This window comes from Carettochelys insculpta, chromosome 1 (assembly GCF_033958435.1).
Source record: "Carettochelys insculpta isolate YL-2023 chromosome 1, ASM3395843v1, whole genome shotgun sequence".
Classification (NCBI taxonomy): domain Eukaryota; kingdom Metazoa; phylum Chordata; order Testudines; family Carettochelyidae; genus Carettochelys; species Carettochelys insculpta.
Window position 1 is genome coordinate 292,586,985 of NC_134137.1, and position 13,954 is coordinate 292,600,938.

General features: G+C 42.4%; 1 protein-coding gene across 1 annotated transcript in view; it reads left to right on the forward strand.

Annotated features, from left to right (window-relative positions):
* Positions 1–13,954, forward strand: part of FGD6 (FYVE, RhoGEF and PH domain containing 6) — a 131,722-nt gene that overhangs the window by 53,325 nt on the left and 64,443 nt on the right. The window contains exons 6-8 of the mRNA XM_075011715.1: positions 8,659–8,810; positions 9,850–10,006; positions 11,617–11,704. Of these exons, the coding sequence (XP_074867816.1) occupies positions 8,659–8,810; positions 9,850–10,006; positions 11,617–11,704 (397 nt within the window). The remainder of the gene's footprint in view (positions 1–8,658; positions 8,811–9,849; positions 10,007–11,616; positions 11,705–13,954) is intronic.

Below are 13,954 nucleotides of genomic sequence, written 5' to 3' on the forward strand. Positions count from 1 at the left end.
ATACTAAGTGCTCATAACTGATCTGGAAAGCAATAGGGTGTGCAGAACTAAGCATGCAGCTACAAGCAAGGAACTCCTCAGATGTAATTCTAGCTCTGGCTCCATTTTCCTGTGTGGCTTCCCCTAGTCTCTGAATCTGTCTGCCTCAGTTTCTCCATCTGTGACAGATAAATAGTAATGTTTCCCTCCTCTCAGATGTGAGATTAGGATGCCAGCACAGCTCTCTCAACGTCTGTAGTGCTTTAGAATTGCTGATTGGTGGCGCCGGATCCAGGTGAAACATTTAATAATGAGTTACAGCTGTAGCTAAATTTATAAGGAAATGTTACTGAAATAATTTGGAGTGGTAGGGAGTACTGGTGGTTATCTAGTCCAGAGGTGAGCAAACTTTTTATATTGGGCCCCACTTTTCATCCCTGGAGTTAGGAGGCCCCCACAATCTGTCTAATGTTATCCAAACTGATAGACGTTTCGGTTATGTTCATATGAAGAAAAACTTTTGACATGTGTAAGAAGATAAGTCTGTTGAAAGTGAAAATTAAGCAGTATATAAATGTGAATACACATACATTGAAACAGTCACATATTTCAGCATTTTTAACAAGATGGATGAGCCTGGCACCCAACAGCCGACTGGAAACCCAGCAGCCCCCTTAGGAAATTTCACCTCCACCCCCACCCCAGGGACCAGCCCCCCCCCCCCCCCCCAACACACATTGCACACCCCAGATCTAGTCCATTCTCTGCATCAGGATACTGCCCACATCTCAGGCAGGTAATTGTCTGTGTCATTAAAAAATAAGATATGTTCTGCTCTTAAAGACCATGTGAATTATTGTACTAGTCTTGAAAATATCATAAATTACTTTACATCTTTCTGGAACTCATGAGGTGATTCACATAATTGAAAAACAGTACAGTCAATATGCATTGACTTCATTGTAAAGTATCGCTGATCTACTTTAATATATTGATTGACCTTTTGCATTAAATGTGTTTTTGTAAGACCCATTACAGCCGCATTTCATGCAGTTGTACTTGCAGTTTGCCCTGTACAACCTGGCCGTTTCTTAAAATGTGAAAGTTTGTGCGTGTGCGCCTTGAAGAGCATCCAAATGTAGGAAAATTTCTGACGCCAAACTGATATTTGAGCTTTTGGGATTCATATTTAAACTAGAATTACAGATTAACTGAAAGGTGTTTCTGCTGATGGTATGTTTGTATTACAAGAAATATGTGACTACAAACCAGAGTCAACATGTAAATGAAGCCTAGGCAAAAGGATGCCAGGACAAGCATTAAAATTTGCAGTTGTCTGTCTTTTTAAACTGCAATTTAAAATACTTTTTTTTAATCTCTTTTCCTACCATGTCTTGCTGGTCTCCTTCCCCATTCAGTCAAAGAGCTGTCTGATCCAGGCTTTTCAGAACAGCGACATTTTAAATTAACTCTATTTGCAACCATACAGAATTCCAAAGCCTTCATGGGCTCAGAAAGCACTTCAGTGAATGCTCGGCATGTGGTTAAGATGGATCTGAATTTGAATCCATGTTTTTTTCCCTTGCTACCTAAACTAACAGAGGGCTACAGGGGTCTCTTGTTGTGGCTTGGCACTTGCAACACTCTAGTGAGAAGAGTGCAAGTCATAGTGACAGAAGGCCTTTCTGGGAGAGAAGGAGAAGGGTATGTATTGATGACAAATGTGTCATAATAGGGTCAGTACCATTAGTCCACAGTTGACTAATTGGTTGAGGAAATAGTGTCAAAGGATGTTTTACTCCGGATTAGTCCAGATGTTGCTGCCAAGTGCTGGCAAGTGTATAAAGTTTAAACAAAAAGGAAAAGCAAACCCATTCATTCCTTTCTTTTGGGTGTCTTTCCAGACTGTAACTGAAATATGAAGTACTTGTAAGTAATTTAAAATTTATTAGGGTAACTGAGTTCTCCCAGAAGCCACTAGTTACTCTATCAAATAATGTCACCGAGGCAATCTGTAGTAGAAATAGGTGCCATTGTGTAAAGCATGTTCTGGGGACAAATAAATACATCTTCATCTCAAAGTTAGGAAATAAAGGATATCTCTTTGGTATAAACAGTAAAAGAAGTTACAAGAAGATTACAGTTGGATTAGAATATAACGATTGGACCAGAATACAACAGTAGAGGACTGGATCCTGCAAACAGCCCTGCACATAGCAGTTTGCAGCTTCTGGCGCATTGCTATTATTTATTTACTACTTTGAAAGGAAAAAATCATGTTCAGAACTTGTATGTCTATATACCTTTCATTTTTAAGTGCATATTTTAGCTTTTTAAAAATATAGCTTTAGTTGGGTTCAATGCATTTTATTTGAGAAGTGGCTTTAAATATAAAATATTCTTAAAAATTCACTTTAATGTTATTGCTGTGTTGCTTTAAACAGCATACGTTGCCTGTCACAGCTAGGTGACTGCCTTGGAACAAGCCAGTGGAGAAGGAGATTTTAATGATGTTTTATGTTCCGGTATAGCTATAAAAATCTGGGACTATCATGTGGACTATTTGAATGCAATCATAAGGGTGCTTCTGTGATGCTGATCACAGAGCGGCTAGTATACATACATAGGTTAACTTTAACACTGATTCATGTTAAGAAAGTTGGACGTATTTCCCTTTAATAGTGAACAGATTAGCTTTAGAAGGAAGCAGGCCAGATATGTTCCGTGAACTTCACTGTTCTTCTTAAATTACTGTTCTTCTACAAAGAAAACCATCCTTGTACTGAATGACTTGTATTTTGAAGTGATGATTCGTTTTTCTCTCTATTTTCTATTTATTTAACTATATTAAAATGCATTCGTTCTGGGCTCTCGGTACACAGACACAGTCTTTAGTGATCTCAATGATCAGAGACTAATAGCTGTGAACATAGACAGTCACACATTTGCCTATCCATTAAACTTTCCCTCTCCTACCTACTCTGACTCTTCAAGTTTCTGCTCTCTGCCTTTAGATCATCTTAACCTGAGCTCAGGATGAACCTCTGAAGGGTTACTTCAAAAGAAGTGCTGGGTCACATTAGTACCATGTCTCTTTTAACAACTGTACAATGCAAATTCAATAACTTTAATGTAGTAATTCCTGAGAAATTTGAGACCTCTGTCCCTCTGATTTTTGTTTTGTTGAGCAATTTGGGTTGACCACCATTTGCAGATTTAATTATATTTGCCATGTACGCCCTATATTATCTCCTACTTGTTTCTTCTCTGCAGTGGTTCCTCTGACTCATTAGGTGCCAAGCTGACAGTCAAGTATCTTGACTATCTGTTTGATTAAGTCACACTGGGCCTTATCACAAGCCCTTTGAAGTTCATAATTACCTCAGTGGACCTTAGATCATGGCCATAGAGAGCACCAGTGTCTCCTGTGCCCAAACACACACTAAAGTCTTTGAATGCTACAGCAGTAAATCCATTTGTGGGTGTGACCATTTATTTGAGTTGCTGTTATCTACTAATACTTAAAACGGATTCCCTTCTCCTCTTCCAGTGTCTTGTTAGGAAAGGGCATCTTCTCCTGATTCACATTGTATATGTGTTCGTATGCTGTGCCTTACAGTGTTCAGATAAAATTCTTGCTACATCCTCTGGCATAGGTTATCTTGTTCTGAGGAGCAGATTCCCCCTAAGACTGAACTTCAAACAGCAAGCTCCAACATTTACTGGTTTCTGGCTGGCTTTTGTGTCAGACTCATTAAGTTTCTGGACTCTCTCAGCCTACATCCCTACTGCTGCGGAACATCAACCAGCTCAGGGTCAGTCTGCCAGGGTTTTATTTTGCGTGTATATGAAATGATGCTTTCGGAGTCAAAATCAACCCCAGAACTCCTGGGAAGTGGCAAGGATTAAGGAAGGTCGATAGCAGAAACATTCCCTTCAACCTTCTTTTGTGTAGACACCCATAGCAGTTGACCACTGATAAGTTGATTTTAGCTACCCAACTGGCCTAGCTAAAATTGCGTATCCACAGTCAACTGCTATGTGTAGTGTAGACATAACCTTAGTATGCTAGTACCAAACATGACGAACTTTGCCCAAAGCTCTTCAGAACTCCTGTGAGCTCATTTGGTTTATATTAGTCATTGCAATTCCTTGTATCGTTTCAGTGTTAACCCATGTCCTAAAGTATTGTGTCCCAAACAGTGGGTCCCAGCCCACCAGTGGGTCACAGGAAGGTTCTGCATGAGTCACAGGCCCAGAGCAGAGGGGAAGCCTGGAGTATGGGTATTGGAAAGTGAGTCCACCTCACACCCAACAGCAGCGGCTCCTGTCCCAGGCCTGGTTCTGTGCTACAAGTGGTTCAACCTGGCTCACTGCTTCACAGCACTAGTTGGGTTTTGGCCTGGTCATCCCTTTGTTATGATGGACAGGCAGCTGGGTCAAACCCCAGCACCTCTTCTCCACAGCAAGTTGGGCTGAGGTGCCAGGGCATAGGGTGCTGCTGCAGGTGGTTCATGCCCTCTCTGCAGAGCAAGAAGAAGGCGGCTGCACAGGGGAAGGATGCTGCTGTATGATTTTGGGGGCCCCTTTGCCCCAGGAGTTTGGGCCCTAGGCATGTGCCTAGTTTTGCCTGTGCGTCAATTCAGCTTTGGTTTTGGGTTTGTTTTTTAAATGTGTGCTGGGGTCTGACAGCAATGCCGCAAATAATGGAGGCAGCCTTTTTTAATGCCATTTTTATGACGCTTAATACAAAATCAATCTTACTGATGCAGTGTTACAGGATTTAAAATAGTAAATGGTGGTTTTTGTAGAACGTATATATGAGTAGATTGCAAAAAGACATAACATGCAGTTGTTAGGTCAGGAAATCCCACAGCTGCAGCTGCTTAGTTGGTTCCTCTAAGTCTGTACAGATGACATGTGAAAGAGCATTTCCATATGAATAAGGCCATCTGCTTTGCTTGGGGTTTTTTAAACTCTAATGGCGTAGGTTCCGACCCTTCCTCTCTGCTGACTGCCCAGAAACCACCTGCGGTTTCTTGTCACAAACTACCCAATGCCAGCCTTTTATGACCCAGGGGACCCTGCAATTGGGGTCATGGTAAGAAAACAGGGTAAATACTGGCGTTTCAGTGGGTCTTGCTTGGAGATGCTAATGGGGACGTTGACTTAGATCATATCACATACAGTTGTTCATCAGTTTAAGTAAGGTACTGGTGTTTTACATTTTTTTTTTTAATTATGCATGTTTCATTGTAAATGGGAGAAAAGGTACACAGGACCCAGTGGTGCATAGTAGTCATAGACAGAATCCTGGCCCCATCGAAGTCAATGGCAAATCTCTGATTTTAGTGGGGTCAGGTTTTTCTGCCTGTATGGTCAACAGGGATCAAATAAACATGATAGTTTATCTCATGGGGAGGTTTGTGTAGCAGAAAATGTACTGCTTTCTAGGATGGGAGATACACTTTTACCAACATCGGTAAATATTTTGATTAAAACAAATGTATGATGCTGTAAAAAAAAGGACAAACAAACGCCTGATAGCTCCAGTGTCCTTATTTGCTTAGTTTGCTCTAAGGTTTGTTCTGTGCGACTGACTTTGGCTGAGGTAAATTTGTCTTGAGTTGACCCAGTTGTGCACATACCTACATTTTAACTAGTCTTCTGCCAACACAGGCACCCTGTGATGGTGACGTAGTGAAACCATCTCCCTGAATGTCAGTGTACTGTTGTCGGTCCAGTATGTACTACCTGTATTGACTCTAACAGTCCTCCAGTAGCAGCCCCATTATGCCCAACAGGGACCACAAGCCACCCCCAATCCTAGCCCTGCCTCTCCCCCCATGTATTTTTAAGTGCCTTTTTTTTTCTGATTGCTCTGCTTGGTGAGCATACCTGACCGCTCTTCTTTGTTGTTTGCAACTACCCGACCAGCTGTGCTGGCTTTGCATGCTAGATTACACTTCTTCCTGGAGTAAACGGGCAATATTCAGTCTCCTGGGCCTGTGGAGCAAGTAGCTGATGGAGGCATAGCTATAGAAATATTGACAGCTAGGAGAAGATTGCACAGAAGATGGACGCAGGTGAAAGAGGGTGAGAGGGACCAGCAGCCATGCCAAATGAAAGTGAAGGACCTGCAGCAGACATTCTACAAGGCTGGGGGACCAAGGGTTAATCTGGTGCCAAGCTGCAGACCACGTATTTTTACAATGAGCTGCATGCCTTGCTTGATGGAGCCCCCGCTACCATCCTGCAGACCAGCATGAGTATGCTGGAGGAGCCCGTGGCGGAACCTGGGTTGGGAACACTGAGGTGATGGGATGTGCGGTGGTGGGGGAGTCCAGCCATGCAGCGAGCTGGGATCTTTTTGAGACTCCTTGATAGTGCAGCTATTCCTGCCAGCCACATACAGCTGACCCTGATCTAGCGGAAGGAGACTTGGGTAAGTGTGTGCAAGCATTCTGCCCTTACACAGTGTAAACCTGAAGAGGGGGCCCAGCCCAGCCCCAAGTTGGCAGGATGCAGACATTTGCTCTCCATGGTTTTCTTCCTACAAACTGAGATAGAGAGACGACAGAGGGGTAGAGTTATCGCTTTTCATTCCAGCGTGGGTGTGTGGGAGGGGAGATACGGAGCCCATTGTTTATGTACATAGTGATGTCCCTTGTATCTGCTTGAGAGAAGTTGATGAGGTCTTTCATAGAGATACTCTGCAATCCTCTCCTGAGGGTTTCTGAGGTTGGCTGCTTTACTCCTTTCTTCTCTCTGGGGCACTGTCCTGTTCCACTCCCCAATGGCTTTATTGTAGTAAACAGAGCAGTGGCGTACGGTACCAGGTGATGCTGGCATGCCAGCAGCTCTGCTCTGTGCTTTTCTTACTCCCAGAAATGATACCAGCAAAAATCACCAGTGCCTGTGGCAGATGGTGCCAGTATTCAACGTCATTGCCCCATACCCGAGGGATGATTATTTCATTTTACACAAATGAATAATTTGCTCACCCCTCACCCTCCTCAGGAGGCCATAGTCGTTATCTCAGCCGTTAGACAGCAGTGCTATGCAGAGAGGCACTCCAGACCTGAGGTCTCAGTAAGCAGGTCCGACTGAAAACGTCTAGGGGAATGCGGAAGGGGAGTGCTGAAACTTATCTTTTGCTTTCTGTTGTGATTATAAATACAGTGATACACCTGTCTGCTTTTTCTGTGGGAGGCTGCTTCAGCCGTGAGCGGCTCCCCCTCCCTACCTGTGACATGTCTGATCCCCAAGGAAGGAGATGCAGCGAAAAGGGGAGTGGGGAGGATATGTTCAGTTAGATCCTGAAAGCTGGTGTGTTGTTGGATTTTGAACAGAGGGCCCAGTGGGTGAATGTAACAGACAACCTGGAGAAGGCAAGTGCAGACAAACCCAGGAGTCCCAGCAGGAAAATGAGAGGCAGACGCACCAGGACATAGTGGGGGTTCTCAAACAGCCAACACAAGTGCTACCCATTTCCTGACCTACAGGTCCAACAATCACAGGCTCTCACCTTCCTTTGCAGTCAGAGAGCAATTCTATTTCTACAGCTCGTTGTCCCTGCTCCCTCCAAACATTGCACATGGCATCATGGACTACCTCCCTAGCACTGCTGCTTCATGCGGGTTGGGAGAGTAAGGAAAATAACAGCTTCACATGCTTGGTTTGTGTTGGGCAGAAGAGGGCTGAACTGGGCAAGAATGTTTTGCTATTGTTCTGATTTTAAAGTTCTGTTCCATTAATGTATTATACAATTTATATTGTATTATTTTTCACTACTCAAAAGTCTGTGCACTCTTTGTTATGCAATAAATGTCTATTTTTTAGAAATAATTTAATCTTTTATTACTTCATAACATACACTGCAGAATGCCTCGTGCTAACAAAAGCACATTCGTTATGCTTGAATAGGCATTTTGGCATCCCCAGTGGTAAGTTGCTGATAAGGAAAGAATGCCCTTGCTCGCAGCTTTCTGACCCATCCTGTGTTCTTAACAATATGTGTCATGAATTTTCCCTGACCAGTCCACATTGATATGGGTGAAACGCTCCCAGTGATTCACCAACTGTTGCATAATCCTTTCTCTGGATGTACTTTGGCACCGGCGCACCTTCCTACAGATGGGGATATAGATACTATCTGTGGCCTCACCACAGTTTGGGAACTCCACTGCAGCAAATCCATCCACTGTCTACTGTGCATTGCTTGCCTCTGTCTAGCAGGAGCTAATTAATGGCCTCATGCACTTTTGTGACAGTGGCCCAGTCAGAGATTTTCCAACTTCAGAATGATTTCTCACTGATAGATAGCAGTCTGGCATTGCAAGCTTCCACAGTGTGATCACCAGTTGCTTCTGAACTCTCGCTGGAGTTCTCTTGACATCCTTGAATGTAAGGGCAAGCTCCAGCTTAGCATATGAACCTGGGAATGTGACTTTCTGCTCCTGAAAGTTCTACAAATATGAGAATAACTCCCCTTGTAGACAGGCCCTGAATTAAAGCCACAGAATAACATAAACCAGATGGTGTGACCTCACTCTCTGACGGGTTACACTCCACAGCATATCTGTAAGGGAAGTATTGTCATCGGTATTGTTGCTGGAAGGCCAGTGTCTCAGTGAGGGGTTTGTTTTTTGTTTTTTTTTCCTTTCTATATTCCAACAGGATTTCCGGGATGCAGTGGCACATGCTTCCAGGCAGCTAGGAAAGCCAGTGATTGAGGATAGAATCCTGAATCAGATCCTGTACTACCTACCTCAGCTGTATGAACTTAATCGGGACCTCCTCAGAGAATTAGAGGAGAGACTATCTCACTGGTAAAAAGAGTGCAATTTTTTTCTGTGGTTTTCAAATTTAACTGTGGAGCTAAGTGAATTTTATTGTCAACAGAACTTTGCTCTTTCGTAACCTGCATGCTTTTTAGGTTCCAGAGCTGTCTTCTGAGCCTAAGGATCAGGTGTTCAAATGAGGGCACCTTAACTGGGCATCTTAATTACACATTTAAATACTTCAGTTGACGTTTGGATGCATTAATTGGACATGAGTATGTAATCGCCCTTTTGAGAAACCAGATTTTGGGTCAGAGCTAAGTTCTCAAAAAATAGGAAGCTAAAGTTAAACTTCTTGAATCTGCATTTGAGCATCAATGTAAGTGGCCTGATTTTTTGAAAGTGGTATGCATTCACCTGTTCTTTGGCCTGAATCTGGTGCTTAAATATGAATCCAGGACCCTAAAGGTAGGTACCCATTGTTGAACATTTGGCCATAGGCATATGGACTAAATTGTCCGTGTTTTGACGACTGAGTTCTCTGTTTCACTCTGCAGGACGAGATGCCAGCACATCTAAACTTATCTCTTTTAGAGAGGAGAAACTATACTATACTTGGGGGAAGATCGACCTGGTCAGGATCGACCTTTCAGAGTTTGATTTTGCACGTCTGATAAAGACACACAAAATCAGTCTCTCTGGGGTCAGCATTCGACCCTTGTACTCCACGCTATCACGTGGAATAAGGGAGGTCAGCGGGAGAAACGTTCCCATCAACCTTGCTTAGTTAGGACAGTCAGATAAGTCGATTTCCAATACATCAGCTCTAGCTACGCAACCACGTACCTGCAGTCAACTTATTTCCCTAGTGTAGACTAGTCCTAAAAATTTAATAACAAAAACTAACATATACATTTTGATTTCCCCGGTGAGATAAGCATTAACTGTTTACTTAATAACCTTCTTTTAATCCACTGCTGAGCTAGGATAAATGGTAGAGAAAGTCAGCTCTTCTGGTTTCTAAATCATAGCTTATTTATTTTTATAGAACTGTATGCTGTTGTAATTACTGTGTTATCTTTCTCAGGATTGATCATCAAAGAATTGCTGATATATTTGTGAAAAAAGGCCCCTACTTAAAGATGTATTCAACTTACATCAAAGAATTTGATAAGAATGTTGCACTGCTAGATGAACAATGCAAGAAGAACCCAAGTTTTGCTGCTGTAGTTAAAGATTTTGAGGTACTTATTCTTTTGCAAGAGAGCTTAAGTTCTGATTTCCTAACCCCCGTGATCTTTTGAAAGATGCAAAGCTTTTCTTAGGCCTTAGTTTTTCCTCTTTCTTTCTAGATCTCTCTGGGGACCAGAGAATAAGCAGAAGGTGAAATACAGTCACGCTCTTATAGGTTTGCAAAAGTGAATAATGATTTTTGATGTCCAATTTGAGACATTAAAGGGACTTGACTTTAAGAAGGCTCAGTGCTTTCTAAAAATAAGGCCTCTTAAATTCAGTTAAAGATGGACATCCAAAATCATTAGTTGCATCTAAAAGTTTGTGCCTGGGTCAAACTATGCACTGACTTATACCTTTTTATACCCGTTCACTTCATTGGAGTTGCAGAGGAAAAATGAGAGCCGAGTACATTCACGTCCTGTGTTTTGGTTTGGAATGCAAATCTGACAAAATGAATTTCTTGAGCTTTGGGCCTGAAAATAAAAAAGAACAACTCCTCTTTCAGAATGCCCTCAAAATGATCATGTGCAACAAACATGCAAAAGCTGATTCCCTGTGCCAGCTTCTCCCTTTATCCCCTTGAAAACAGATCAGAGAAGAGGTGTGAACTCTAAAGATGCAATCCAGAATAAACATGACCGCACGCTTGTGAGGTTTATTCAGTATTTTGGCAGAGATGAATTCAGTTATGGATAAATTGATGAGATTGACTCAGTAAGAAAGTGCTGACCTCAGCACTGTGCTACTTCCTTTCCAGCCAAAAAGTTATAACTATGGCTATGGCTGTCTTTCTGTCACAGAGAGCCTGTTCCTTATCAAGCCTCACCAGGTGTGCACTCACAAATGTAAGCCTGCTTTGCATGGCTGGCATCTGGTGTGTGTGGAGAGGTAGGCTACTTGCAGCCCAGGGAAGGAAATCAAAGTGAAGAGAAGCCAAGAACAAAAGGATGTAGGAGAGGAGACTGCAGATATCGGAGATAAAACCTATCCCCATTAGTGAAGGTGTTTCTTGTGAGTATTGCTCATTTGCAAGTAGAAAGGATTTTCAGGAAGTCTGAACTGGAAGGAGTGATAAGGGAGGGAGGGCCAAATCACCCAACCCACAGTGACTAAAACAGGCTGTAGTCTGACCCTCTAAAACTGTTTACCTCTCTGTTTTGTCCTTGGTGGGGCTCTTTGCCATTTAAATACACGTCTGTTACGAACACTGCAGCCTTCTCCACAATTTTGTCTGACAAATAAGAATTGTGATTCCAAATGACCATGCCACCGGGTTACCTTCACTGCAGGCAGGTTTTTCTTTTTCTTGGGAGATTCATGTAATTCTCTTCTTAACAAAGGCAGATGCTTTGATTTGTGTAAAGAATCCCCATGCTTTCCTGTCATATATTTCACGTTAGGAAGATGCACTGTAAATCCTACTTGTGGGTAGCTGAGAGTTGACCGAGGCAGCTCAGATTTACGTATGTACTGGTTGGAGTTAAAGCAGGATAGTAGAATGCATGTTGTTCTAGCATGCAGGTAAAAGTCAGTTTAAAGGTGCAGCTTCTCTGGGTAGCAGGAAACTGACTCTCAGGGCATTGTGAGCATTTATTTATTTGGGGTATTTGTCTTTCAGATGAGTCCTCGCTGTGCTAGTCTGGCACTCAAGCATTATCTACTCAAGCCAGTTCAGAGGATTCCTCAGTACAGGCTGCTTTTAACAGGTATTGTCGTGCTGGTCACAAGTCCCAGGAAATCAGCATCTAAGCTACCCAACACTCTGCAATGGATATTTACTTGAGTACAGATACGTTTTTCTTTTAATATATGTTCTGACCCAAATACTAAATCCATTAGTCCTTTTCCTTTTCTGAAATTAGCCACAAATTTAAAGACTGTTTTCCCTCAGTTGAAATGTTCTCTCTCAAAACTATAACCTAATTTTTGTTTTCATGGTAACAAAAATTGTAGGGTTTAAGTTCTGTTGCTTGGTTTATTCAGTTGTATGTTTTAGGAATGATGGGAAGATGCATTATAAAGGATAGTGTCAAGGATTTAGGATCCTCTAATGGGCTTAAATATTCAGGTGGGGGTTTTTTATGGTACTGTTCCTTGCTAAGAAATGTAAAAATAGCCTCTATCTGTGTAGTAGCTACAAAAATAAAATGCTCAATGACCCTTTCTGACTCCACAGCCGCTAACCAAGAAATTGTTTCCCCTGAAGTACTTAAATCAGTGATTCTGCTGCATAGTATCAATTAAACTGTTACATTGCAGTTACAAAGTTATTGTTTAAAATAATCCTTTTTATTTCAGTGGCATTAAAAAATCAAAGAGGGAAGGTAGGGAAAACCCTGTGAAAATAAGTTATTTGTGAGTGGGAAATGTTCACATCTCTTACAATATAAAGAGAAGTCAAAGTTTATAAAGGCACCTTATCCTTTTATTTTAAAGAGACACCAACTAACTAAAGGACAGGGGAGGGGGACTGGTGTTCATTCCAAGTTCAGAGGATGAGTCTTGGTTTCTCAAATACACCAAAGGCTTAGTTAAAAGGGGTGGAAGCAAAGGATAGGAAGGAGTAAAAGACATTTTTGGTAAATGCAATTGAGTCAGAGATCGCGTTGCTCAATGGCTTTAAAAACAAAACCTGCTCCTCCTAATCATGGGGCAGGAGTTCATAGAATACACTGGAGTGTCTTGCAAATGTTCTTCTGTCAGACAACTGGATCTGTGCAGGCAGATCTTTGAACCTGTGCAGAGCCCCTTTAAGTCTGTGCCAGGGGTAAGTGGCTACTAGTATGGGTCAGATTGTGAGATCAGGGTCTTGATTGCTAAGCCAAGTATTCCTCTGGTCCATGGGAGGGGTATAAAGCTCCAAGATCAGACCCTTATCTCTGCTGATTATTTTTAGTAATAGCTCTTGGGAGGAGCAATAACATAATGTCAGAGGCAGAGCTATGCTTTCCTTGCTATTGCTCAACCTGCCATATCAACTCATATTGCATTATATTTGCCTTGGCCATAAAATGAGATTGTTTTCATCAGTCTCATGTTGGTCTGTCCGCTCTGTCAATTGAATGCCTCTCTGCTTAATACTGGGTGGTCCCCATAAAATTTTGCACTGCTGGGACTTCCAAACACAGTAAGGGTAGTTGGACACAGCATCAGAATGGGATAGGCAGCAGGAGTGAAACAGGAACAGAGGTAATTTGAAATGATGAAGTTGCTGCATTCCAAGCCAGTGGGAAATTTCCCTATTCTGTAGTTGCATCGGGAAACAAAGTAGGCAGTTTGTGGTCAGGAGAGGGGGAAAAAAATCCATGAAATGCTGTTGCCAGGTCTCCTGGTGTCAACAGCCAAGTTTCCTTTTCAGTATTATCAAAAGCAATGAGGGGTCCTGTGGCACTTTATAGACTAACAGAAATGTATGAGCATAAGCTTTCATGGGCAAAGACCCACTTTGTCAGATGCAGGTAGTGGAAATTTGCAGAGGCAGGTATAAATAGACAGGCCAGAGCAAGGCTGGAGATAACGAGGTTAACTCAGTCAGGGAGGGTGAGGCCTGCTACCAGCAGTTGATCTGGAGGTGTGAACACCAAGAGAGGAGAAACTGCTTTTCTATGTAGCTAGCCACTCACAGTCTTTGTTTAATCCTGAGCTGAGGGTGTCAAATTTGCAGATGAAATGCAACTCAGCAGTTTCTCTTTGGCGTCTGGTTTTAAAATTTTTTTGCTATAGGATAGCTACTTTTAAATCTGTTACTGTGTGTCTTGGGAGATTGAAGTGTTCTCCTACAGGCTTTTGTACACTGCCATTTCTGATATCTGACTTGTGTGCATTTATTCTTTTCTGTAGGGACTGTCCAGTTTGTCCAATGTACATAGCAGAGGGGCACTGCTGGCACATGATGGCATAAATTACATTGGTAGATGTGCAGCTGAATGAACCTGTGTGGTGTGACTAACCTGGTT